We start from the raw sequence: 26,967 nt of genomic DNA, 5'->3' as shown, positions 1-26,967 counted from the left end.
CCATGTTTCTCACTCTTCACAGGCATACCCCTGACCTGTATTTCTCAAAAAGTAAAGCATTTTTTACTACAACTGAGGATATCATTAATATCACTAATGGTATACGTGTGCATCCTATCATATACTATGATCTTCATATACTATGATTAATAGTGAGTTTTATTCATATTTTTGATCCCTGAATTTTTTATACTTGTATTTAGGTTTCAACACCTTCAGTCATGCTGCCAACTTTCCATCTTCAAGAGTGCTGAGAACACAGAGGTGAAAACTACCTAAGAGCTAACATCTCATCTTATGTATTACAGCTTCTTAGTAAGTCGTTTTGGAATTATGAGTGGATTCATGAATGGGCAAAAACCATAGCAGTCAAAGACGAGGCCAGATTTCTGGTTTGTGTAACTGGTTGTACTGGGAAACCACGAACATTACAGAGTAACATAAATGTTTTTAATGTTGCGAGTCGTGGTTGCTTTTGATTTTATTTTCTTTGTTTTGTTTTTAACTCAAAAATTATTTTCAGACCTCTCATCTCATCCTTCTCCAGGAAGAATTCATACCAGTGCCAAACCCCCTTTCATCCAAAGCTACATTTCCCAGAGAAAGAGCAATGACAGAACATAAAAGGACTGATATGGAGGCAACGCCACTCAAATGTGCTGCAGTCAGGCAGCACGGCAGGACATCACCTGGCGGAGGTGGATTTGGTATTGGGAGGATACCCTGGAGATGGCAGAATGAACAGGAGGAAGCACAAGGTGAGTTGAGATACAGGCAGCAGCTGTAATGCGAGCTCAACCACATTCAAGGAAACATGAAACTGGGGCAGTGCACTGCGTACAGAGGACAAGGGCAGCTGGCCCAGGGCCAATACAGGCATGTGGGCAGAGGGCCTGCCCAGAGTGTATTCCAGGGACACCTATCTGCAGCGACAGCAAGTTAAGGCAACTGCTGAAGTAATTCATGGGCCAAGTGCTCTGCAGCAGTTGGTGCCATATTTTACTCAAATGCAACCGTGAATTAGAACTTCAGACAATCTTGAAATAGTGTCTCTGAGATTTTTTTTTTTTTTTTTTTTTTTGGCAGGAGGTAGTCTTTTCTTTGCGGGGAGCTGTTGTTTTGGGCTATTCCCATCTCATACTTGGGGGATTTGCATCTTAAATGTTTTCTGAAAAACACAATTACCTACATAACTTTTACATATTACAATTATTTACAGGTTGTATTTACATATTACATAAACTATTATTTATATAGTACAATTATTTACAGATTACAATTATTTATATAACTAAATAACAATTATTTACATAACTAAGAGATGAAATTGTATTTTGTAGGTCATTTAGTCCAGGCTTCTGACCAGAAACACGGAAATTTTAAGCAAGACTGGCCATTGTCTATCTAAGCTATTGTTAAGGATCTCCAGGAATACACATTCGCTCACCACTTCTGCTGGCCTGTTCTCACATTTATACTAAAATTACAAGCAAATGCTGTTTTCTCTTCCCTTAGGCCTCAATCAACACACCCTTGTTCAAATCCATTTCCACTGTTTAGTCCTCTGTGGACCACACTACCACTGCCAGTTTTTCTTAGTTCAAATTCTTTTTTCTATTTGTCAGCTCACATTTTTCTGGCCTACTTTTCCTGCTTACAAATGCAATGCTATCGAGACTTTTCCCTTTACACAATTCTGGACCGCCTGATCTACAGACACCAGTGATAGACATTTTTTTAAACTTGCCAGGTAACAATCTACTAAGGATTTTACGAAGCAGCTGCCCATGTCATTTCCAAGGTATAAAATGGGAAATTAGCAAATCAGATAGAAGCAAGAGGAAAGGTTAGGGAGTCACTGAAAGTGCAGCGATGCTGCTGCTGTGATGAACAGATCAAGAGGACTATAACACATTCTGGGAACTAACCTTTGGGAGAGCATTAGTGAGGTGAGGTGACAGTGAGTAAAATAAATAAAGCAGGGGCTATGAGGGGAAGGAGGCTGAATGTTAGACCAGTTTCACAGCAGGGGGATCTGAAACGTTTTCAGCTCAGTGAAGACAGCACCGTTTCTCTTAGGCAGATAGAGATAATTCAAGGAGATACTGACTACACGAATTTTATTTCCACTGAGGACATAACAAGAAGAAATTAATTTATGTCAGCAGAGAAAGGATTTTCATTAAATTTAAGGAAGAAATTCTGCCCAGGAAAAGTTATTAAACACTTAAATGGAATACTGAGAGAGAGAGAGAAAAATATGAAATTGCATTAGCTTATACAGACATCTTTTAAACACAAGGGAGATGCTCATACGTGAAAGAGGGTGTTTAGGATATGCAGTCAGTGATTATTTTATTATTAAAAAAAAAGAAATTATAAGTTCAGGGCATTGCCACAGGAGGCATGCAGCATTGGTTTGAAAGCTGGCTTTGCAAATTCCTAGTGTGTGTACTTGGGTAAATTTCTTTGGGCCTCAGTTTTTCTCATCCGTAAAATGGAGAAAACAGTACCTACCTTACAGGGTTGTGGGGAGGATTAAATGAATTAATATACATAAAGAGCTTAAAATAGTGCCTGACACAGAATACGAGTTATGTAAGACTTTGTTCTTATTGTTGTTGTTGTTATTAGTCAATAGGAAAAAGATGCCAGAACCTAGAGACAGAGATAAAGGATGATTATACTTTATGTGACTGAATCGTAGACAATAATGTGTTTATCCCTGCCCTTTTCTTCCTCCTGTTCTTCTCTTCAGCTCAATCCCAGAGCTAGAAGTCAAGAAATGCATGTTCTGGCCCCCTCCTCCACTAACCAGATGTGTGATTCTTTGTATTTTAAATCACCAGTTCTCAATGTTCTGGTTGTTTCAGATTGTTAGTTCTCCTCTCTCTCTCAATTTACCTTCTTCTCTAACACTCCTTTTTTCCCAATCATCTTTTCTCTTATCTCCTGCTCCTCTCTCTCAGTCTGCTGTCTCATTTTTTCAATTATTACACATCCCAAGCTTTGCAGCTTCCCTGAGGCCTCATCATCCGTCCATCTTCCATCTCTTGTGGGCGGAAGACACTCCAGGATTGTATATTTGGCCCCAATTCAAATCTTTATTGCCTCTGTTTAGAATGAAATACAACATTTTCTGTGTCATACAAACAAGGACTCTGTCCAGCATGAAAAATGTCTTGGGTCTGGGGGAGGGGGAGGTGCCCATTATTCTTCTTTATTTCCAATGACCTCTGGGAAAGTGCACAGCTCTTGGCTAACAGTCATAGAGGAGCGCCATTCTCAGATGAAGAATTATTCTAATTCCTGAAGCTTTACCTCTGCCTGTACTTTTATGAAGGAAATCAATGTAGAGAGTAGAAGAATAAACAATGGATGAAATGCAAACAGAAAAAAACTTTAAATGTTATTTGAAGCCAAAAAATATAAATTGTGTTAGAAGTAAGAAAGACATATTTTTTTAACTCTACCATTCTAATCTAAACAAAGGTTTAAGAGACGAGAGAAGAAATAATTAATGACGTATGTATCAAAAAAATTTTCCAATAATGATAGAAACTGAGCAATGAGGCATGTTCTGGAACTTATAAATGACTTATTTAAATATTAAAAGCAAAAATTCTTATAGATTCCCTAACTACTCTGGCAAAAGAAGTTTCAGGGCTATTACTGACTTTTTTTTTTTTTTAAATGGCTGTCTCAAAATATTTCTGTGGTGATCTCGGCTTATTTTGAACTCACTGGGAGCTTAGTAAATAAGTTTAATCTCCTAGTTTTCTTATGTATGAAAGTTTTAAAGAAGTCATTATTAATATTAGCTTAACTTTTTCCATCTGTTTGAAAATAATTTTGGCTTATTCCAATAAACAGTTAAATAATAACTATTATTACTTAATAATAGTTAAAGTCCCAAAGTAAGTCACTCTTGGTAACTGTCACAGCAATTTTAGAGCAAGACTTAATATTGTTAGTTGTTTACACAACCCCCAGGAAGAGTCAGGATGTTATTAATCAATAAAATGAAAATGCTACTTTGCAGAAACCTCAAAATCTCTAATACCATGCCTGATCACAGAAAGTCATTTGTCTTACTATAAGGATAGACTTTTTAGGTTTCTGAGGTCATATGCAGAAAACAATATACATTACATAGACTATTTTAAATCATAAGGTCATATTTTAATGACATGTTTAACCAATATACATTTTTGAGGATTTTAGCATGATTTCTAAGATTTTTTTAAAAAATCCTTCTCTGCTTACATTATGTAGTTTTCTTGTATGTCATATTTTTGTGTATGTCTCTCTGTATGTATATACATATATACATTTATATATCAAAAGTAAATGTTTCATTATTTAAAAATATCTCAATACTTTACTTCACAGAAAGTTGGCCCATTTTTAAAATAGGGGTTCATAAATGTATCCTCCTACACATTTAATTGTGCATTTGGGTCAAGAAATACAATACATAACTTCCTATCTTTACAATGTTTTCAATTAGATAAATTAAACATTTAGTACCTTATGCATCAGATGTAATAATTTTAAATAAATAATTACATTATTTGCTTAAAAAAATCAATTTTGCATTCAAGATAAAGAGCTTAAGCTGAAAAGTAGAATCTTCCATGCAGCAGCTATAGTTATATGCTACCATGCCAGCTATTTCCCTAAGGAGAGTCCAGGCACGCTTAATTACAGAGAGACATCATTACTTAGAAGAAAAACATGAGTCTTTAATTTCCTTGCCTCTACTGGACAAGGCAGTTCATACTCCTGAATCCAGCAATGTCTGAGTAACACTTAAGCTTAGCTGGTTCCACATACAAGCCCAGGTATTGTTAGGTCACAAACAACAGTAGCTCCTAAGCTGTGATCAGTGCTGCTTCTGTTATGGATATCATCCACACAGAATTCATTATGTCTATAATTAAACATAGAAAGCCCCTCCTGATCTGAAGATGCTAGTGAAGCAACTGTTCTTCTTGGCAGCTCCTCTTCTAACTTTTGGACCACCAGATCCCTTCTGGGAACCAACCTAAGAAAACGCTATTTGAAGTAGCAGTTGTTCCTGTAATGTGGTGTCAGTGTATTTTTAATTACAGTTCAGATAGTTTTGAGCACAAGCAACTAGACAAGTCTGGGTCAGCACTTTGGCTTGCCAGGTCAGACTTGTTTTCCTCCCACTTCTTTCCAATAATAGTTTCTCATATATAACAGAAATAGCATAGAAAAAACATTTTTCTAACTCAAAAAACCACTCCTGAGTTCAATTTTAGGCAATGCATTGGGAAGCCCAACTCATTTATCCAAAAAGAAACACTATCTTCTCATTATGTAATTTCAATTAAGTGCCCAGTGTACCATCATCTATATCTTCAACAGAACCATGTTCTAACTCAGCAACTCTGTCTACTTATGTGACTGGCTGGGTCTTTACACTTGTGCTGAAGCACCAAAAACTTCAATATTTTCAATAATTTTTCTTGTCTGACCCCGAAATCGATGGAAATTTTGTGTTGCTTGTTTTATGAAAAACTAAGTATTTTCATTCACAAGATCAAAAGTTAGTTGTAATGTTCTTTAGATGCAAAATACTGGAGCTTTACTTCCAGTTACATGAGAGTAGAATCAATCCATTAAGCATAATACGAATAGAAAGTCAACAAAAGAAGCAAATAAGCAAGTATTATAGAAACAAAGTGTGATGTGTGATGAATTCTGACAAACTATTCCATTTCTTTATTGTCATGACATTAGGAAATGGCACTGAATTTAAGGGTCTGCTACAATCCTCAATTCTGAAGGCTTTATTATAAGTCCGCCATTCAAAATACCACCAAGCTGACAACTAGTGAATAAACTCCCAGCATCCATTAGCTGTTTGTTAAGTGAAACACACAAGTTATGTCATATAATGGACAGGTTGCCTGCTGGGGCAATGGGCATAGCTTCAGTCAAATCTCAGCTCTGCCACCGACATATGGGACTTTTGGCAAGTTAGCTTTTCTAATCCACAATTTTCTCAGCTGTAAAATGGGAATTTTATAAAACTTATCAAGCAGGATGCTGTAGGAACAAATAAGGTAAGATGGAGTAAGCACACTGTAAGATGCCTTTCACTCAGACAACATTAAATAGGAATTATAATAACTATTGTGATTCTAAGCAGAACGATTTTAAATTGTATTCAAATTCAAGAGGTGCTTACGCACCATTAAAAGAGGGACACGTAATGAACCTTTTGAAGTAATTTGACGCCTAAATTTTGAGAAAGAAATCATGTATATTTGTAGATTTAGAGAGTATTATGAGAGTTACGGCTAGACTAGTAACTTTTTTTCCAGTATCTAATCACTCATTCAAATATGTGTTGAGCTCTTACAACATACTCCTCACTCAATTACTTAAAATTCTGGCAATTGAGTTGTCCTAATCGGAAAACTTGCATTGCTTGAACGTGTTGGTAGGAGTTTCGCTCAATAGATGGGAATGTAAAATAAGAACCTATTTTTTATTTCCATAATAAAGGCATAAGAAATTGAAAACAAGTTCAAAGGTTGTACAGGTGTATAAAACAGAAACTCTCCCTCCTTACTTAGATTTATTCATATATAAATACACTTGCTCTCTGGAATGGTTTTTGGATTTATGTTATAAATATTTGACTCTTTTGCCTAAAATTTTTAAATGTGGATTTACATTAAGGATTCCTTTGTAAGTAAGCTTTCATATGTATTCAGTGCATTGGTATTCATTGAACAGCATTCCTTTTATAATTTGAAGGATTTTTTTAAATTGAAGTAGAGCTGACATACAGTAAAGTACATAAATATTAAGAATGTAGTTCAGTGAATTTTTACAAATATATTACCCATGTGACCACTACCCAGATCATGTCAAAGGCTCCACTGTGTCCTCTTCTAGTCAATACCACCAAAAGGTAACCTCTATTCTGACCCCTATCACCGTAGATTAGTTGTGTCTGTTTTGAATGTCATATAAATAGAATCATATAATATGCACTCATATAGTTGCTACCTTAAATTACTTATTTCATTTGTTTATATTTTGCACAGGAGGAACAAGAGGACCAATGCCATCTTTACTCAGCTTGTCTGTACCAGTGTATCAATATATAACAAGAGAACTCTATCAAATCTTATCATATTATTGGGCATAAATGATCTAAAATTCACCTAAAATGACCCCCAATAAATTCACAGAAAAATGTTTAACTTTTTCACTATTAACATTCACAACATCCTAGAGCCATTTATCCTGCTGCCATTAGATTCTGTTTCAAATTTTCAAGCTCCTCTGAGAGTTTACATCTATTAGCTACTCACAAACACTCTGAGAGGTAGGTGAGAAGGAGTTCACAATATATTAGTAGTCTGATTAGGTGTTTCCCAATTTACAATCTTGGAAATTGAAACATAGAACATTAGTGGCCTTATTCTACTTTTAACGGCGATTTAGAGGCAATGCCTCATTTGAAATTTAGTTCTTTAGACCTCATGCCACATTCTGCTCACACACACCTAAATAATAACATGGCAGGAAAGGAATCTGAGAGAGAATTGCAGCCATTTCCATATTCAAGTAGAAATATATGGAATCCATACTTAAGAGAGAAAACCAAAATGCCATGTAATTTCTGAAGAGCTCTAAAGCAACTAACCAAAAAATCTTTTCTTGTTTTCCAAAACCTAATTGGAACATTTTAAGACTGACTGTTCAGCAAAGACCATGTAAATTTACCAATTCCTGCACTTCCAAGTAGTAGAAAGGGAGTGAGCCATAAAATTGTAGAGAAGTGCACAAGAAAAAAGTATAGGGGTTTTGCATAATATTGCTTTGCATACTGAACTAAAAACTTCTAAATGCAGAAATGAATTATTGTGAGTTATGTCAAATATACTTGTGCACTTTTTGCAAGGACAGCTTGCATAGCAACGTCTAATAGTAGGTTTATTATCTCCATAATAAAAGCAAATCTGAATATCTATGATAAGGTCTAATTTTCAATGCAGATTCATAGGAGTTAACTCTGCAACCAGTGCAGCCACCAAATGCTCACCGAGAAAGGGATATAGAATGTGGTTAATGAGTGTTTTCAGGAACCAGTGTGGCTCAGAGTCCTAATTCTCCCCATGCAGATAAGAACAACAGAAATATTATATAGTTGCCAGTCCTTTCTGTAATCAATCAGGAGAATTTTTTTAATAATCAGTTTAATTACCACATTTCACTTAATCGTATCCAAAACTGGAACATGATTTCATTGGCATATATATAATGTTATGCTAAAAAAATACAATCTGTTTATGATAACTATAATATCTTGTTTGAGCTTTTAAAGCTCAAATGTATTACCTAGCTTCTCTGGAGCATACATGTAAATAACTTTAACTTATAGGACAGCCTCAGAGACAAATTGTAAATAGGATAGCTCCATCAGAAATCTGTATCTACACATTAGGAAAAATATGGTAAAAATCACTATTTAAGTAAGTATAGGATTGGGATGGATAAAGGCATTAGTTTATGTGAAGAGTGATAGTTTTTAAAAATGCTTCTGTGTTAAAGGATTGCTTAATAATAAAAATTCTCAAACAGAATATGATTTTTAAAATATTCTGAATCGTGACTAGACATGGGTAACATTAGAGCACAGCTGTGCAAATCAAAAATAGAGGTTCATTGTCTTTACTACTTGCTTTTGTTTACACGTTGAAACTTTTGCGCTAATCAAGGATCATTATTACACTAGAATTTCTTTTAAATGAGAAGGAAAATGTTCTATATTTGAATTTTGCTTGAGAGCACCCATAAAGAAAATGGTGTCAGTAGAAGAAGTGGTGCTGGTGGTGGTAATAATAACAAAATAACAAGTGGACACTTAAGAATGCTTATTCCGTGCCAGGCACTGTTCTAATAGCTTTACACAAAGTTACCTGCTTAATTTTGATAAGATCCCTATGAAGTAAGTACTATTATTGTCCCAATTTCACAGATGAAAAAACTGAGGAACGGAAGTTTGAATGAACCCACTTAAACCAGGCAGTGGGGTCCCCGAGTCGGTGTAATTTAACTTCTACACTACAACCACATCTCAGAACAATTAAACACAATCTCAACACATTCCGTCTCATTTGTGGCATTCTGGAAAAGTAACTCAGTTTTGATTGTTATTTTATAATCAAGATAAGCTTTTCTGATAGACCACATAGATGGCTTTCATTGTCATATTTTAAAAGCTTCCCATAACATTTTATCTAGATCAAAATTATTGATGAATTTCTGCATTGCACTCAAAGCTTTTTAAGCACAGGTGATTTACTTTTTCCTACAACAGAATTCAAACAAAACTCTGGCAAAATCTCTGAATTATTTTTGTCTAGTAGCTACCTATACAGTAACTACTTACATTTTTTTTAAACTTATAAAGATTATAAGTACCTATGTAATATTTTCCTTTATCGTAGCAGTTAAAATATTGAAAGCCTAGAATCAATCAACCAATATATATTGTGACAAAGAAGACACTCTGAGCAAGGTACTTGCTCAGGGGGTACAATGGACATTGCCAATGAGCTCCAGAAGCCCACAGATTCAATGGGTATATCCAAGAGAAATCACATGACAATCCACATAAAGTGTTCAGATAACACTTTTTACAAGTGGAACTCAAGTGTTCCTAACAACAAATGGCCTTAGATTTCTATTCATAACCAAACTCACAAAGATTCTAACTTCCTTACAGAAAGAATCTTGTTTTTCTCTATGGCCCCTAGTTCAGCCTACAGCTTACAGTGGGTGCTTAACAAATGTTGTTGACTGACAAACAGAAAATAATGTTTTCTCTTTTTCTCTTGCCCCCATCAATCTGTTGTCTACACTGTAGCCAGAGTGACATTTTTGAAATACAAATTTGATAATCGCATCCTCCTCCCCAACTTCCACACTAAACTTCTTCCATTGCTTTTCCATCACTTTTACAACAAAGATTAAAATCTTTAACAGGGTCTAGGAGGCCCTGCATGCATGACCTGGCCTGCTCCTCTCTCCAAGAGCCCCATACTCAAGGGCCTCTGTGCTGAGCCATCTCCTGCACCAGGTTTCTGTACCTAATATTTCTCCTCTGCCTTTATCTGGTTAATTCCTTCTCATCTCTCAAATTTTAGTTTAAATATCACTCCTCAGGAAAACCTTCTTGATTAGGTCAGTTTGCACTATTTTAAGTTCTCACAGTACCGTGTACCTGTCCTTCAAAATACATACCACCATTTTCAGTTGCAATTTATTTTTTTAAATTTATTATGCCTCCTGACTGGAATGCAAAGTCTATAAAGGTAGGAGATATTTCTGAGAGTTGATTCACCATTTTATTGCCTGAGCCTAGTACTCAGAAACATACAAAGCACTCAATCGATATTTGTTGAATAAAGAAATGAATGAATGAATGAGTGGTTGTCTAACTGGTTATATCACTGAAAGCAGGGGCTTTATTAAACGACATCTATCACATGCCATGTTTAGGAATATTAAGCAATCAGCCATCACAAGCCATATGTGTTTATGGCCATATAAACAGGGAAGACGAATAAAAGTGACACTCAAGAGTCTAGAATGAAATTTTAATATAAATGGCTCTAAAATGCATGACTTGGACCTGGAAATCATAAAAACTATAACTTCAGTTAATTTCTCATTGATCAGCCTTTTATTCTCATTTTTAAACTGGATAGCCATAGAATTCACTAATTCTTTTAAGCTGCTAGGAAACTATTAGTCTTCTTAAGTAGAAACTTATGAAATAATAATGATCCTGGGGCATTTAGATGAGTATGATTCACTGAAAAAGCTATGTACCCCATTAAGCATCCATCATTCAGGAGAGATGACATTCTTGGATAGTTGAGTTCAGGGTCAAAGAACATAAGTGATGCGTAAGTTAGTTCTGTTCCATCAGCCATTTATGTATATATATATATATTTTCTCTTAAATAATGCCTGAACCTGAAAGAAATGTCAATCCTAATAAACTGGATATCTTATTCAGCAGACATAATAATACGTTGCTCAAGAGTAAGCGTGTTTGTGCTCTTACCTGAGCTCTGCCACTAACCTGGTCATGACACGTAACCTTTGTTGTGTTCTCTTTCCATCACTACTTAAATAAATAAATAAAACTTACTAGGCCTAAATAAATAAAGAAAGGAGGAAAGTAAGCTCATTAAATAAAAATATTCTAGAAATCCGTAGGTGCATAAGTTGTTTCAAACCCTTCTAGGACGGAAAAAAAAAGAGAATAGTCTAATTGTTGTTTTAGTAGTTCTTATTGTGTTTTAAATATGAAGGCAACTAAAATAATATCAGACATTAAGTTAAAAAAGAAATTGTGGTTGAGACCAGATATAATTTAAATTTTGTTTAATGTTTGCCATTAAGTTTTTCCTAAATTCTCTGTAAAGAATGTAGATTTGTTTTTAAATTAGTTTTTAAAAAGAATGTGGCAATCAGTGTAAATATTGGCTAGAGGCGGGGCTTTGTTCGTATTTCATCTGAATAGAAATCATCTATCCCTAGCCATCAATACATGATTGGTGTTGGGAGAGACATACATCCTCAATTAATTATTTAATAGTCACTTGACACACATGAAACGGGGAAAATAAGAAAAATGGAGCCAATCCTTCTGGGAAGACCGACTCTGCCTTTATCACTCCTTCTCCTATTTCTGTGATAATCAAAGGAATCCAGCCTATTGTTTTCCTTTCATGGCTAGTGGTGAGATCTTTGCACTCTGTTTTCAGCCGAAATTTTCAAAACGAACCAATGCTTCAGAATAATCCTGATGGACTTCCCTTTCTGAATTGAATTACCTTATGCATCAGGTACTATACTGTTCAATTATGTATCTTGCTAATTCCAAATTCTTCATCTCATGGAAAGAGCTATCCTCTTGCAAAATAAAATGCATTTCAGAGACATCTAATTCTGCTTCTCTTCAACATATTACTTTTGCCATGCTTTCTCCACTCTTAACTGTTCCCAATTATGCATGATCCCTGGATCCCTACATTAAAAATGCACAGAAAAATAAAACATTTCATTTAAAACACCCTCCCACACAGAACAAGCTGTCTTTGTGTCATATTTGTTTTCTAATTTAAGGAAGGAAGTTATATTCCATGTGTCCTTCATTAAATTGCCTGCTCTGTATTTTAAAGTGGCATTGGGACACTTAGAGCAATTTTTCCCATAAAATAATGTTCACTTTTCATTCATTTCTATTAATCAGGGCAGAGGTATGCAACTTCAAATTATATATGGCAAATCATCATATGTAGTGATCTTATTCATGATTGACAATTTAGTTAGATTTGGGAGAGGAAAAACAAGCAAAAAGAGGAAGACTGGCAATGGATGTTAGCTCAGGGTCAATCATGCACTGTTTTATTTCTGTAAAGCATAACTATAAAGCCTGATGCCAAATCCATGGAAATTTACTGGCCAAGCTGAATTGCAATATAGGCCATGGAGTACAGTCTTCTATAATTACTTAAGCCAAGATATAATGAAAACAAAAACCCTCATGAAGGCAGACAGCAATAAAATAACCCTTTACTTTTTTTCCATAAACCCATGAAGCCTACAAAACTCTCCTAATGACCAGCTTTTTTCTTCCTCACTAACTCCCTTTGCTGTTTAAACAATTACAAATTTTATCAAGTCTTCATTTCTCTTCAAGTCAGGTGAGAGAGAACTGCCCAGTCTAATAAGATTTGCAAGGGCTAGTTCCCCTTAGCAGTGTCAGCAAAAAAAACCAGAAGACATTACACAATAAAATACAGCCATACATAGAGCTTTGTCCCTACAGCTTTCAAAATAAGATGTAATAATTCACCTTTTTAAAAATTTCAGCCATAAATGCCATTTATCCATGTGTTGATTTCCTTGATTTGACCCATAAGTGATCTACTTTAAGCCCTGACATCTCTCCTGCTCAGCCACAGATATATTCACGTTTCACCATGTTCCATCTTTTTCACATCACTCACTTTCTGTTCAGAGGCTTTTATGTATTTATACAACAGTATATTTCCTTGGTCACTGTCCTGGAGCAACATTGGAGAAACACACTAATGACTGAATTTTATTTATATAGGGGAGAAAATAAAACTTAGGTATGATTTCTTTTTCAATTCCACATTGTTTCAATCTCTAAGAACAACAAATTACAGCTTGGACTCTGGCCTCTACTATTCGGATAAATATCATTAGCTGAATATCCTCAGAAAATCTCAAATCTCTTGCAATCCTTCATACATATCCCCGGTTTATTAGCCTACAGAAGATTCCCAGTCCAGCACCGTCTAAATTTCTCTACTATTTATCTTGCCAAGGCATCTGCTAATTGAGAAATATGTTATTTAATCTCTAACATTTCTAAACATTAGCTGACCTGTCTCCCACTTCAAGAAACCACAGAATTCACATAATTTTACTTAAATTGACAAATGTTGGACTTGGACATAACCACAGTAACTAACATTAATTCCAAGAACCCTTCTCCTTCTAATCAAGAAAATCTTCACATACCCCCCCACCCCTCCACCTTTTCCACAACCAGGAGCAGGACTGTACACTTAACTTGTAAAAGGCACAGTAATGCCTATGAAGCCTGTCTCCCTTCTCCTTTATCAAGAGTAACTACGTAGGGATTCTCAACCATGGGGAACCTCTCCTGCACTTCATTCTCCACCAAATGCGGGCCCACTCTTCTAGACGCTTGCCTGCATCTTATGGGGGAAAATCTGGGTATTACAGACTTAGAGGTGGTAGAGGAGAGCACAGCAGTTATTCAGGAGGGCCACGGCCCAGTGAAGATAGGGAGCAGCTTGGCAAAGAACCCGAGGAACGAAGGGGAGAGGTCATTCTCCTTGCCACTTGAAAGCAAGTGGGGTTGGTAGAAAGCACTCCCAGGAGGAATCCGAACCTGGAAACGGGGCTGCTCTGCCATTAAGAGGATGCCACCAGGAAGCTGTGAGAGATGATAAGGCAGAGAGGCCAGAAACAGGTCTTCACCTCGAAGCTAATGAAACATACTGTCCAGAGGAGGCAGACCCCATGCACCAGCCCGTCCCGGCCTGCCCCTCCTCCCCGCGCCCTGCCCAGACCGAGGCCCCCGGGGTGGGGCGTCGGGCCTTACCTTGGCTGCAGTCCTTGCCGCGGAAGCCGGTTCGTGAGCAGTCGCACACCGCCTGGTCGTCCACCACGGAGCACACGCCTCCGTTGAGGCACACCCCGCCCTCGCCCTCCTCGCCCGCCTCGCACGGGCTCCCGCCGCCGCTATTGGGCGGCTCGTCGTCCAGCTTCACCTCGCCGCTGTCCACGGGCAGGGCCTGCGAGGAGTTGACCCGCACGTCGCGGATCCACCCTTTGAAGGGCTCGCGCTCGCGCACGGAGGCCAGCGTGAGCTTGAGCGCCGCGGCGCGCAGTTCGGGGGGCAGCCCCCCGACGAAGAGGCCGCTGAACACCGTCATGTCCCTGCGCTTGGACTTGACCTCCACCCACTTGGCCTCCACCTGGTCGATGAAAAGCGTGGTGTTGCGGAACTGACGGCGGATGCGCACGTTGTGCCACGCGCCGTCGTTGACCGGCGTGTCGGCCAGCAGCGTGGCGGGCTCGGCGCAGAAGATGGAGAAGCTGAGCTGCAGGCGGCCGCCGCGCGTCAGGATGAGCTCCAGGAAGTCGCAGAAGCCCTCGTCGTCGAAGTAGAGCACCAGGCCGCGGGCGCTGCGCGTCTTGAGCTGGAAGCTCATCTCGCTCTCGCAGCAGGCGTTCCACTTGGGGAAGCGCGTCCACTGGCCCTCAGCGCCCGGGAACTCCAGCCCGCTGCCCAGCTCTGCCCAGCAGCCCAGGAGCAGCAGCGAGAGGCACAGGAGAAGGCAGCCCCCGCGCTGGAGAAGCGCCGTCCCCATGCTCGGGGCTGGGGTGCGGCGGGGGGGTGCCGGGGCCGACAGGGTCAAAATGGTCCTGGACACCGTGTTGGAGAAATAGGGGTCCGGGAATAAGCAGGGTAAGGGGATGGTTAGGAGTGGGAGGGATGCACCCTCCTTTGGCTCTTTTTTTCTTCTTCTTCTTCCAGCAACCCCTCCCTCTCTCCCTATAGTCCCCTTCCAACAGGAAAACGTAGACCCCAGTGCTACAGGGCAGCCACAGAACTTCCAGACCAAAGGGAGGATACACTTTGGAAGCGACGTTCTGGAAGAGGCATCAACAGAAGGTCAAGGGAAATCACTCATCCATTTGAGTCCGATGAACTAGTTTAAGGGCATCGGTGGTGTCAACAGATGCTTCACTCCTCAAATACCATCATCTGCCGGGTACCATCAGTGATACCAGGCAAAAGGGAAGCAGTTAGAGTCAGGTAAGAAGCAAACACTTCTCGGCGAAGTACAAGAAGCCAGCAATGAACCAGGAAACTTGGATGCTTGTGAATGCTTCGAGTGTTTCTCCTCCAGATGTATTGTCCCGAACCAGAAGGGAGAAAGGGGTTCCTTGCCTCTTTAGGGCACCACTTATCAACCCCAGAGCAGCTTCAAAGGCCTGCTTCTTCTGTCATATCACGGACTTCCAGCACCACTGTAGCCAAAGCAGAATTCCTTGGGCATGGCCTCACAGACTGGATTTTACTTTTCTTTTTCCCTCCCCAACAGGAGGGCTCAAAACCAGAAGCTGGGAAATAGCCAGAAGCTGTTAGATGTGGAAATGACAACAGCTCCTCTTCTTTTCTCTCCGCCTCTGCAAGGCCAAGCTAAGATGCCAGCATATCAATTGGTTGTGTGTTGGTGATGCATTTTGGTTTTGTCTGTTTATAAGGCAATCTGCAGAGAATTAAAATAAAAATTAAGTTCTAAAGTCATTTATAGTATCATATAAATCATTCAGCTCAGAAACCAGGTCTGTAACTAGCACTGTTAGTAAGCCAGAGTTAACATTATTGGAAGGAGCTTATTTGTCCTGATCTACAAGTAAGAGCTAATGTCTCATAATAGTTAATATCACACCCTTAGAACCAGTCATTGCACCCTTGTAGTTTATTATAACTGTTGGTAGGCAACCCTCCCAGGTTTCTATAGAGATTTTGTTATGGTTATCTTTTACTTTTTTGAGGAAGTTTAATTTTTAAAATATATGAGAAAGAAAGCAAAAGACCTTTTTAAGCTCTATTGTGTACTGATTACATGGACAATAGAAATACAACCTATTCAAATCTCAGTTAATAGCAGATTTTACAACAGGCAAAGCAGATCAAACCTACAACTGGAAGCTGCCAGCTTGGATTTGCATGGCATTCCTACCATTTTTTTTTTTCTCCGAGAGAAGGAATATTGATGGTTTCTTGGGAGTCTCTTAAATTTCAAAGAATTTGAAAAGTAAAAATTTTCTTTTTTATTAAAGGAATAATCCCCTACAGGAGAAAACATCTCACTGGAGTCAGATATCTATTTTTGGCAGCCTTTATGTTTCAATTACCATAATATTAACTTCTCTGAAGATGGGTAAAGTATTTAATATTTTACCTAACAGTGTAGTGATCTTAACTCCTCTTCTAGTCCTTATCTGGCTGTCAGCTCTTAGAATTTGTGTGGTCAGAACAGCAGTTGGCACGTATGTCACCTTAGCTGCTATGGCTCCAGGATGCTAGAATTTAAAATCATATCTTTAAATCACTCACTGTGCTATTAAATCACCTCTCTGTATGCAACTCTAATCTGACAGGTTTTTGAAATGGTTCAGAAATCATAAATAGTGACTTATTTTTGTCATTTTTTTTTTTTACCAAAAAAATTACTCTCACATTTTGACCAAAAAAAAAAAAATCACAAATGCTATCATCTGGTCATGTCAAGCAAATGTATGTATTTCCCTCACCATTTCCCACTATTCCCCCCACCCCCAATGCGCACACACACACACACACACACACAAATTTATTGCCTGGACACAGAGGCTCACTATCCAATTAGCACTTTTTTTCCTACAAGCTGAAACTAGCAGTAATTTATGGCACCGCATTGTGCTGTTACTCCATGGAGGGAGCTGAGAGCATTTCTCTTCAGTACAGAGCAATCCCTACAGGTGTCAGCTGAGAGCCACCAAGCTAGGGCATCCCACTTCAAGTTCCTCACCAGAGGAAATTGATGACTGGCTTTCTCTTGCAACACACACACAACACAACACATACACACACACACACATGCTGGCCACTAGCAAAAGGAAATAAAAATCTCAGTTACTTATTTATTGTGTCTGATACATTCCACACCATCAGCAATTACCAGCCATATCTTGTCTACTCCTGTGCCAAGCCCAAAGAAACGTGCTCTTAAAAATCATTTCTAAGATAGCGTATTATTCAATATACTCTCAATATTTTAGGGGACTCAGGAATCTGCCAAATTTTCAGTCATTTGCAAAATACATCTGGAATGTAAAGATCAAGAGCAGCGCTTTGAAACCATCCACAAGCTTGTGCGTTAGGAAATCTTTGTGTGTGTGTGACTCGATTGAAGCTGATTATTTTATTAATTAATATTACATAGATCAGAAAACGTTTCTTTACCCTCTCTCCTACCCTCCCCCACTAATGCATACCTGGCAATTTTTTAAGGAGTGGAGGAGAAGGGGGGGAAATACATATATATTCTTACCACAGGGGAGGTCAACTGACTCTCCCAGTTCTTAGAGGAAGCTCATTGTGTGTGAGAGAGTATCTGTATTTATATGGAGAAAGAGGATTCTCCCTAGGTGCCGGAAAAACCTGGCGAGTTCACAAATTAGAGGATGAAATAAAAGGATCTGAAAAACAACCTTACTGCAGCCAAAGGAAGAAACGCTCTAATTCAAAAGCAGACTAACAGCCTCATTAATCTCTTCTTTCATTTCTAGAATCAAATTCATTCCCAAGCCACTAGAAGGATCGATACAGTATGCTCATCGGCTGCAGTTGCATTTATTTTAATATGTTTGTGGTATCAAACACACACATACGTATACACACATACACACACACTTTTCATGCACCCTTCGATATATACCATCACAAAGACCTGAAATCTTTGGGAGAATTTTTAGAAGTGCCTATCATTTTCCTCCTGGCTTTTGCAAAGTCCCTTAATACCAATGCACACCCAAAATTCTCCCTGGCTTTCCCGCCCAGTCTCTAAGCTCCATCTCTAATACCAGTGCAGTTTCTTGGAGCCTGGAGTCGACTGCACAAATTAAGGATAGGCACAGCATGGGGCTAATGGGGAAGGGAAAGAAAGATGTAGGTACAGATATATATATATACCAATGTAGATATAATTGGTTTCTAACTTGCCTGTTCTTTTTTTTTCTTTTGCTAGTGAATTACTGCATTCAACCTTTAAGTTACTACCCCAGTTCCATCATCTCATCTTCTTGCCATCTATTTAAAAAGCTTCATACAAAACAACCAAGATCTATACTCTGCCCTCCCACCACCTATCCTTCCCTGTGCATTTGTGGCAAATCCTGGCTCAGTTACAACGGGGAAAGATATCCTTCTCCAGCTTGCCTCGCCCCATCCCCTCCCCCCAACCCAAATTGAGCTTCTTTACCTGCCCGGTTATTCCCCTTAGCTCGAGCCAGAGCCTGAAGCATGCATCGGTCAAAGCGAATTTCCTGAGGTTTGTGGATAAGGCGACTGCCGCTGCCTTTTCAGAGGCGTCAGGCTTGAGCGTCTATCTCCAGGAGTGCGGGAGGGGAGAACAGGCAACAGAGGGAGAAGAAAGAGGAGGAGGAGGAGAGGGAAAGAGCTGGGAAGGAGGAGGCGGTGGTGGAGCCCGAGAAGGCTGGGTTACGTGACGCCGGGTGCTGTCCTTCTGAAAGAGAAGGGCGGAGCTGAGCTCTCCGCAGTACCATGGAGAGCGGCGGGCCGTCCTCAGGCCGGGATACTGGTGGGCTCGGCCCGCGGGCGCAGCCCCTCCAGGTCGGGATGCTGCGGAGCGAGGTGTTTCTACCTTTGCTTCGTCCCTTGCAGGGGGAGCCCGATCCTGGGGGCGGAGACCTGCCGCAAGCGCTTCTAACTTGTCACCACCCACCCTCCCCCACCAGAGAAGAAGCGATAGAGAGAAAGAGAAAGAGAGAAAGAGAGAGAGAGAGAGAGAGAGAGCGCGAGCGAGCGAGCCAGAGAACCACGTAGCCTACTGAGCATGCCCAGGCCCCTGCTAGACCCACGGAAAGCTGTGTGGAGATTCCACTTCTCCGGGGTTTAGTCGTGATTGGGCGAGGGTACCTGAGAGGGTGCCAGGGAAGGGCTCGGCAGCCAAAAGGAAGGGGCCAAGGAGTCGGTGATTAAGATGAGCTCTGGCTTTACTTGAGCACTTTTGGTCTCCTGCTTAGACCCCTTGAAAAGCTGCAGCTCTTCGAGGAATGCAGGGACAGACAAGACTCACACAGTCTCTGGCGTCCCCCCAGATCCAGCGTCCCTGCCCCGCCCCTTACTGTGGCCCTGGCCTGAGTGATCACTTCAAACCTTCACGATCCGCCTAGACTGGGCCAAAAAGACGTGAGAGCGACCCACCAGGCTAACGCGCCAATTTGGAGACCAGACTCAAGTCTGTCTGACAAGGTGCTTTTCGCAGCAGCCTCTCATCATCCCCCAGCTTTCCGTGCTCTGCCTAGGCCATGGGTATCCTGAGCTGAACCCAAGTTCTGTACCTGTTTAACTCTTCCCTCCGTCTCCTCCTTCCTTTGCAGCTGGTAAAACCTGGAGGAAGTGAAACTCCGTGCGAGGCTCTAACCATATCACCGGGCATGCCCAGTAGGCATTGCTGAGTTTGCTGACGAAGCAGTTAACTCTAATGGAGCTTGTAGAATAGGTGGTAGAAAAGTTCGAAGCGTGTGGCTTTAAATTATAGTTTGAGTCCTATGGACATTTAAATTCCTAACCCTATTATATTCCTAGCCTGGGTTAGTTTTAGAGCAGAAACAGCGGGCATATTTATTTTAACACCACAAACATAATAGCTTCAGCCTCAAGTGCTATAAGGTAAGACTATTTTCTGCCTCTAGGCCCTATAAAGCAAGACTGTAAGAACTAGACAAATTCAGGAGTACTGAAATAATATACATTTCAAATGCAATAGTCATTTCCTTCCAAAGACACCAGGACTTATTCCTATGATAAGCCTACTTAGACGCACTACTTTTGCCAAAAAGTCTAAATAACTTGAAGGCAGAAACCCCAAGTTTTATTATTTTTATTGCTTTCATAAAGGCAGTATGGTCAAGCGATTAAATATGTGGGAACTAGAATCAGGTTGTCTGGGCTTGAATTCCATCTCCAATGGACATTGGACATAAAATATTTAGAATTGTGTTGAGTAAATACTATCTATTTCTATTAGGTCCAAGCCCACTCTGTTTTGTTTGACCCAATGAAAATCACTTCTCTGAAATCCAGATTCCTTGACTGTAAAATTGCCAACTTATTCCACAGGATTTTTTTGGAAATGTCATGAAATAATAACTGTTAACATGATTTACAAAAAAACATAAATGAAATTTTAAATAATGTAAAGCTAAGTCTCATAAAAATATCTTATCTAAGGTTATGCAGTCATTAAGTGAACTTGGACTAAAAAAATAGTCTACTTAATTCAGGGGCTTTTTAAATTTTCCCACCAATTAGCAATAGGTTCTAGAGCAAACAGCACTTAAGGTATGCCCACATGCATCTAGTATAGAGGTAAAGCTCATTGCAAAAGTAAGTGGAATGGACAGTCCATTTTAAGGAATTGAATCTAACAATGTTCCATGATGCCCTTAAGATCTTGTGTGTACATTCTTCAGTGAATTTTATGGTGGTGACAGAAGATTTCTAGAGGCAACCTTAAGAGTAAAAGCCCTGTCTTTTACCCGGACTCTTAAAGACCCACTAATTGCCACTAGTTCATATGACCTGAACAATTATCTAGTTTATTTAATTTTGCCTTTGTGAATTTTGATCTTATCTTCAGTCGAGCTGCACGGTGTTTCCACTGGATCATGATTTTCCTTGGGCTATCTTCTATGGTTTTCTGATTCAAAGACATGTTAACATTCTTATTCTTCATGCATAAGTTTTAAAACAAAAAGTCCTCTGTGCCCATCCGTCACACACACACACACACACACACACACACACATACACACACACAAATGTCTAAACCGAGGGACTAGATTGTGTGTTGCAGTAATCCCCCTTTGCTGTTGTCAGATTTAAAGTAACTACTGTATCTAGTCTAAGGAACATGGACAGCCACAAGATCTCTTTTTTTCAGTAAATAAACAGAGGGAAAACTATCAATATGTGCTTAGAATGGGAAAAAATATCACAACATAATTTAGTGATAAAAGCTCTTACTTTATTTTAAAGTATGACTTCCTTTGTTGTTTCTACATAAATTGCTTCAACTCTCTGAGCGCTAGTTTCCTCATCAGTAAAATGGGGATAATGGCACCTCACTTTATAAGATTTGATGAGGATAATGCCAATGACTAATGTTGAGTGCCTACTCCATGCCAAACAGCACTCCAAGAGCTTTTCTTACGTTAACTTAGTTTATCCCTTACAGCAACCCTATAAGGTAGATTCTAGGATTTGGCTCATTTTACCAATGAGAAAAGTGAAGCATAGAAAGGTTAACCAAGACAGTCAAGGTCACACCTAGCAAACATAAATGCAAAGAAGGATACAAAGTCAAGATGTGACCCTAACCACTTAGATACACTGCCTCTCATCAAATGATCACATATACTTTTAGCACACTTCTTGGCACAATGCAGATGCTAATACATGTTAATTCCTTTTTCCTTTCTAAGAGTTTTATCGAGAGTAACCCGGGATACTGAACAGTCAACTTTGGAATGTTGTAATGTCAATCCTTAATGACAAATTCTATATGAAATATCTTAATGAAAGCAGGTGAGGTGTTTTTAATGATGCTATCATTTTTTTCTTGTTTGTAAGATGTAAAATGACTCCTATAGATCTGAATTTGAGGCAATTTAACATTTGTCAAATTTACAAAAAATTTGGTATTTTTCTAGAAAGGTAGATATTCAGACTAATTCCTCTCAAATCACCTTAGAGGATCTACCAACTTAGGCTACAGTGATGTGTGAAGGATTTTAGCTCCTGCCCGTTGCTACCACTCAGAACAAATGAGATAATTGTGAAATCAAGGTGGTTGTTTATGATTATGTCTGATTGGGAGAATTTCTGACAACCCAAATATGGAAACATAAATAATATCTCATGCCATAAACAGGTAAACATTTAGTAACAATGAAAATGAAAATACCTGATCACCATAAACAAATATATTTCCATAAGGTATTAAATATTAATGAGCCTTCTAACATGGAAACTCACTCCATGCTAAAAATAAATGAAACCAAGTGATAAGATTTTTTGACTGAGAAATGAATACAGGGAGACTCTGTGTTTATTGCTGCAATCGTAGCTTGTGCTTTAACATTAGGAAATCAGTGTAAACACCTACCTTCTCAATTAACATTAAAGCAAAGTAGAGGCTTTAAGATATCCATGAATTCCAAGATTGGTATCAATTTGGAAGGGGGCTTTAACTTTACTAATATAAGTGATTTACGAAGAAGTTCATGGTAAAAATGAGGGAAAGTGTAAGTTGATATGCGTTAAATACCTTTCCACTAAAGATGTTAAACAATTTAAAAGAGTAATAAGATTTATCACTCTGAGGGGACTTTTCTATTTGCTGTGATTCAGATGATCAAAATGAAGCTACTTTTTCTACTGAAATAATGGTATTACTAGAGAAAGATTAGATTACATGATATTCTCAACTAAATTTCAGATTAATAATGAACTACTTTAACAAATGACAGTATCATTGTTGCATAATTGGAATGCTATTGTTTAGTTGACACCTTATCTATTTTAATAATAAATATAACCTTTGTTATTTGGTTTATGGTTAAATATCTCTAGCTGGTTTCCTTTATATAAACCAATGTGGGTTTTCCAGTTACAAAAGTTGATGAATAGTTATTAAGGATGCTGCTATATAAACTTCATTTTCAACACAACAACGCGAGGAATTTTTAAATGCAAGGAAATGCAATCAAGTCTGGGGCTTTGGACTCAGTTAGAGACTGTAATAAACATACTGGAATTTACATATAGAAAAATACACATAATTTCCCATGAAGTTTACTAAGTTGCTTTCAGGAGAAATAAGCTAGCTCAGTATGCTAAATTCTTTTGTACTACTTGAAAAAATTTTCAACATAGTATAATTAGGCTACTTTCACATGAGTATATAGTTTTTCAGTAATCAGAAGATAGAAAATGATTTTAAAATGGCTACAAAGCATTAGAATAATGATAATTATTAAGGTAGCAAGCTATAGTAAAGAAAGTACATGGATAGGTACTTGAGAATAGCAGTTAAGCTCTAAACGATGCACCTGCTGGAGAGGTTTCACTGTGGGAATCCTGCAGTGTGTTCGATGGGTAGTGTTTTTACATCTAGGGCAGCACTAACACCTGGGTATGTTCCTCCATGCCTACTCCCACCTTCCTTTCCCCACAATGACGAAAAATCTTTCTGAAGAAGGATAGCAGCTACTAAACTAAGTTTGTGAGAAGCCCCTGCTGGAGTTTTATTGCTCTCACTTAGTAATTAGTTGCACACCTGAGCCTGTCTTCATTATCCTCTGTAAGAATTTATTTCTCCTCCTATACCCGAACTTTATCTCTTTACTGCCCCTTTCCCTAAGCCCACCTGCAGTCAATCCCTTTCATTCTCAAGGGCCAGACTCCAGGAAAGGAATTTTCTCATTCATCAGAATCTAGCTTTACACTTATTTCGTTGGGTCCCTGCAACCAGTTTATTTGTTTAATTTAACTGGTCCCATTTAATTTCCCTCACCGTGGCTTTTGAGGGAAGGGCAAGAGAGTTGTGCTGAAGTTACAGATGCCAGTGAGATTTAGAGCCTTATTGTATCTTTGCTTCATTTCAACCTATTTCTGCCCCTAGAAATCTGTGGAATCAATTTTCTGTGGTGGCATACTGAAATATTTTGTAGTTATTCTTGTAAATACATCCCGTGTGATTTTATTTTTGTTTGTTTGTTTGTTTCCCTTTCCTATCACTTTCAGATGACTTCTGCCCCCTTCATATACAGTTTTTTTTTAAATTTTTTGTTTATTGCAGTAACATTGGTTTATATAACATTGTAAAAATTTCAGGTGTACATCATCATATACAGTTTTAAGCCTCATTGTTCTTTAAAGGTTCTCTCCTTCTCTTCTCATTTTCCTGTTCACCTTTCATATACAGTTTTTTTCCCTCTGCATCTGCTTAATATTGTTTTTCATTAAATTATATATATAATTATTTAAATACATAATCACATGTGTGTATATATATGTATACACGCACACACATCCCCAGAGCTAAGTATGTTAACAACAAAGACAATGTAGATATTAGATATACCCCCTCAGAACTTCACAAATTAAAGTAATACCTACTTTTTTATACAAAAAATAATCTTAGGCCTTTGAAGTTACTTGTGAAGCAGAATTGACAAGAGTTTTATTCTTATAAGAGCTTTGCTCTTGCTGAAGGAAAAATAACAGTAAAAATAGAGATAAACTAAACCCTAAATTATATTTGTGCACTTGCTCTAGACATTCCAGTGAATGAGACTGTAGTACAGTACTAGGTAACTTAATTTTCTCTAGATCAAGGACAGCGGACTGAAATGATTAAGAAAGTCCGGCATGTGACACACGAGTGAAGTAAACCAAACTGGGGAAACAGTAAGGACTGGTTGGCACTGTGACCAACTGAAAATTGCATACTTCTCTAGAAAAGGGCTTCCACTCCTCAGCTCCAGCAGCCTGTGGTCATGTGGGTCCAGTGTTGCCAGATCATATTTTTTTTTTTGGTCAGGAAGATTAGTCCTGAGTTAGCATCTGTTGCCAATCGTCCTCTGTTTGCTGAGGAAGATTAGCCCTGGGCTAATATCGATGCCCATCTTCCTTTACTTTATATGTGGGACGCCTGCCACAGCATGGCTTGATGAGCAGTGCATAGGTCTCCACCCAGGGTTCCGAACCTGCAAACCCCCCGGCCGTGGCTGACGAAGCGGAGCACGCGAACTTAACCACTACCCCACCAGGCCGGCTCCAGGTCATGTGATTTTTCAAGAGCAGCTGGAAATCTGAAATTTTATGTAAAATCTTCTGATTTTTAAATCTTAACTCATTGAAAAATAATAACAATCTCCACAATAATATCACTATGCAGAACAAAAGGGACTTCTCTGCTGGTTGGAAATGGCACACAGGCTGCCAGTATGTCACATTTACATTTGTGTGCATACACACACATACAAAGTCACACTCATGTATTACTTTTCTCTCAGTTCAACATTTCAAAAGATTTATTTACACACTCTAAATCCAGCCAAGGCTATAAAGTAGATAAATAGACACAATCGAGACTGAAGGTTCACCTTTCAGAATCACTAAGATGATTTTTTAAGTGGCTTGGTATTTTAGCAGAAACAGTGGATTCTAAGTTACATATGTTTTCTAGTTCTAGCTGTCATTAGCCTTGTTTACCACCCTAGGAAAATCTCTGAGCTTCTCCTAGTTTAATGCCTGCTTGATATATGTTGTGGGTTGAATTGTGTGCCCCCAAAAGATATGTTGAAATTCTCACCCCCAGTATCTATGAACGTGACCTTATTTAGAAATAAGGTCTCTGCAGATATAATCAAGTTAAGATGAGGTCATATTGGATTAGGGTGGGCCTAAATTCAACGACTAGTGTGCTTCTAAGAAGAGAGAGAGAGACTTGAGGACAGAGGAGAAACAAGAAAAATAGCCACATGAAGACAAAGAAATTGGGGTGATGCAGCTGCAAGCCGAGGGATGCCAAAGAATGCTGACAACCCCCAGAGGCTCTGAGAGAAGCAAGGAACAGATCCCCTCCAAGAGTCTCAAGAAAAGACCAACCCTACTGACATTGTGATTTCAGATTTCTAGCCTGTGAACTGTGAGAAAATAAATTTATGTTGTTTTAAACCGCCTAGTTTGTGATCATTTGTTATGACAGCCCTAGGAAACGAATACATTATACATAATAGAAAGGTTGGGAAAATATAGGTATGGAGATAACTAGTATAAGAGGCAGTTTGGTAGATGATTTTTATGTATATGTTACTTTAATCCATATGACAACCTCGAGAAGTAGACATTCACTCATTTGTTTCTTGCTTCTTGCTCTCTCTCTTTCACTCGCACACTTGTTCTTGCTCTTACTTTCTCTCTTTCTCTCTCTCTGTCTTTCAACAAAATATGGCTTAGAGATGCTAATCAACTTGCCCCCAAACTCATCGATTACTTCTTGGTGGAGTGAGAACCAGATCTGTCTAAGACTAAAGCCCATATTCTTGTTCACTGTACCATTCTGTTACAGTGCTTTTCAAACAGAGAGAGCTATAAAATGTAATATAAAATTATCATTCTGAAGTCTGCTTTAATTTTTAAGAGATTGAAAATAGGGAGAGAAACAAATACCAAAATAGAGAAAACAAAAATACCTTACCGAAATGGATACATCTCAATACATTTTAGGTATACATAGGTCTTGGATAGGATATTAGGATAAGAAAAAGGAATACTGTAGTTTTCCAGTAATTTAGTATCAGTGTATTTTACAAATAAACTTATTTATTATAGTATGACATAATACAATTTGGAAAACATAAGTCTAGAGCTTGATGAATTTCAGAAAGTGAACACACCCATGTAGCTTTTATCAAGATAAAATAATAAAATATTATGCTGATATTCCTTCTAGCCATTTCCTATCC

The 26,967-nt window shown here is 38.6% G+C and overlaps 1 protein-coding gene across 11 annotated transcripts in view; it reads right to left on the bottom strand.

Annotated features, from left to right (window-relative positions):
* Positions 1 to 18,987, bottom strand: part of NRXN1 (neurexin 1) — a 1,082,241-nt gene extending 1,063,254 nt beyond the window's left edge. For 10 of the 11 annotated variants that reach the window (XM_058551254.1, XM_058551256.1, XM_058551259.1 and 7 more), the window contains exons 1-2: positions 18,669 to 18,987; positions 14,231 to 15,908 (exon numbers count right to left, since the gene is read on the bottom strand). In XM_058551254.1, coding sequence (XP_058407237.1) covers positions 14,231 to 15,002 — 772 coding nt within the window. In that variant the 5' untranslated portion in view covers positions 15,003 to 15,908; positions 18,669 to 18,987. Of the gene's footprint in view, positions 1 to 14,230; positions 15,909 to 16,607; positions 16,729 to 18,668 lie in introns of all 11 variants that reach the window. The other variant, XM_058551255.1, reaches the window with a different exon arrangement.
* Between the last annotated feature and the right edge of the window lie 7,980 nt (positions 18,988 to 26,967).

This window comes from Diceros bicornis, chromosome 12 (assembly GCF_020826845.1).
Source record: "Diceros bicornis minor isolate mBicDic1 chromosome 12, mDicBic1.mat.cur, whole genome shotgun sequence".
Lineage (NCBI taxonomy): Eukaryota > Metazoa > Chordata > Mammalia > Perissodactyla > Rhinocerotidae > Diceros > Diceros bicornis.
Note: the sequence above shows the minus strand (reverse complement) of the source record. Positions and strands in the feature narration are given on the sequence as shown.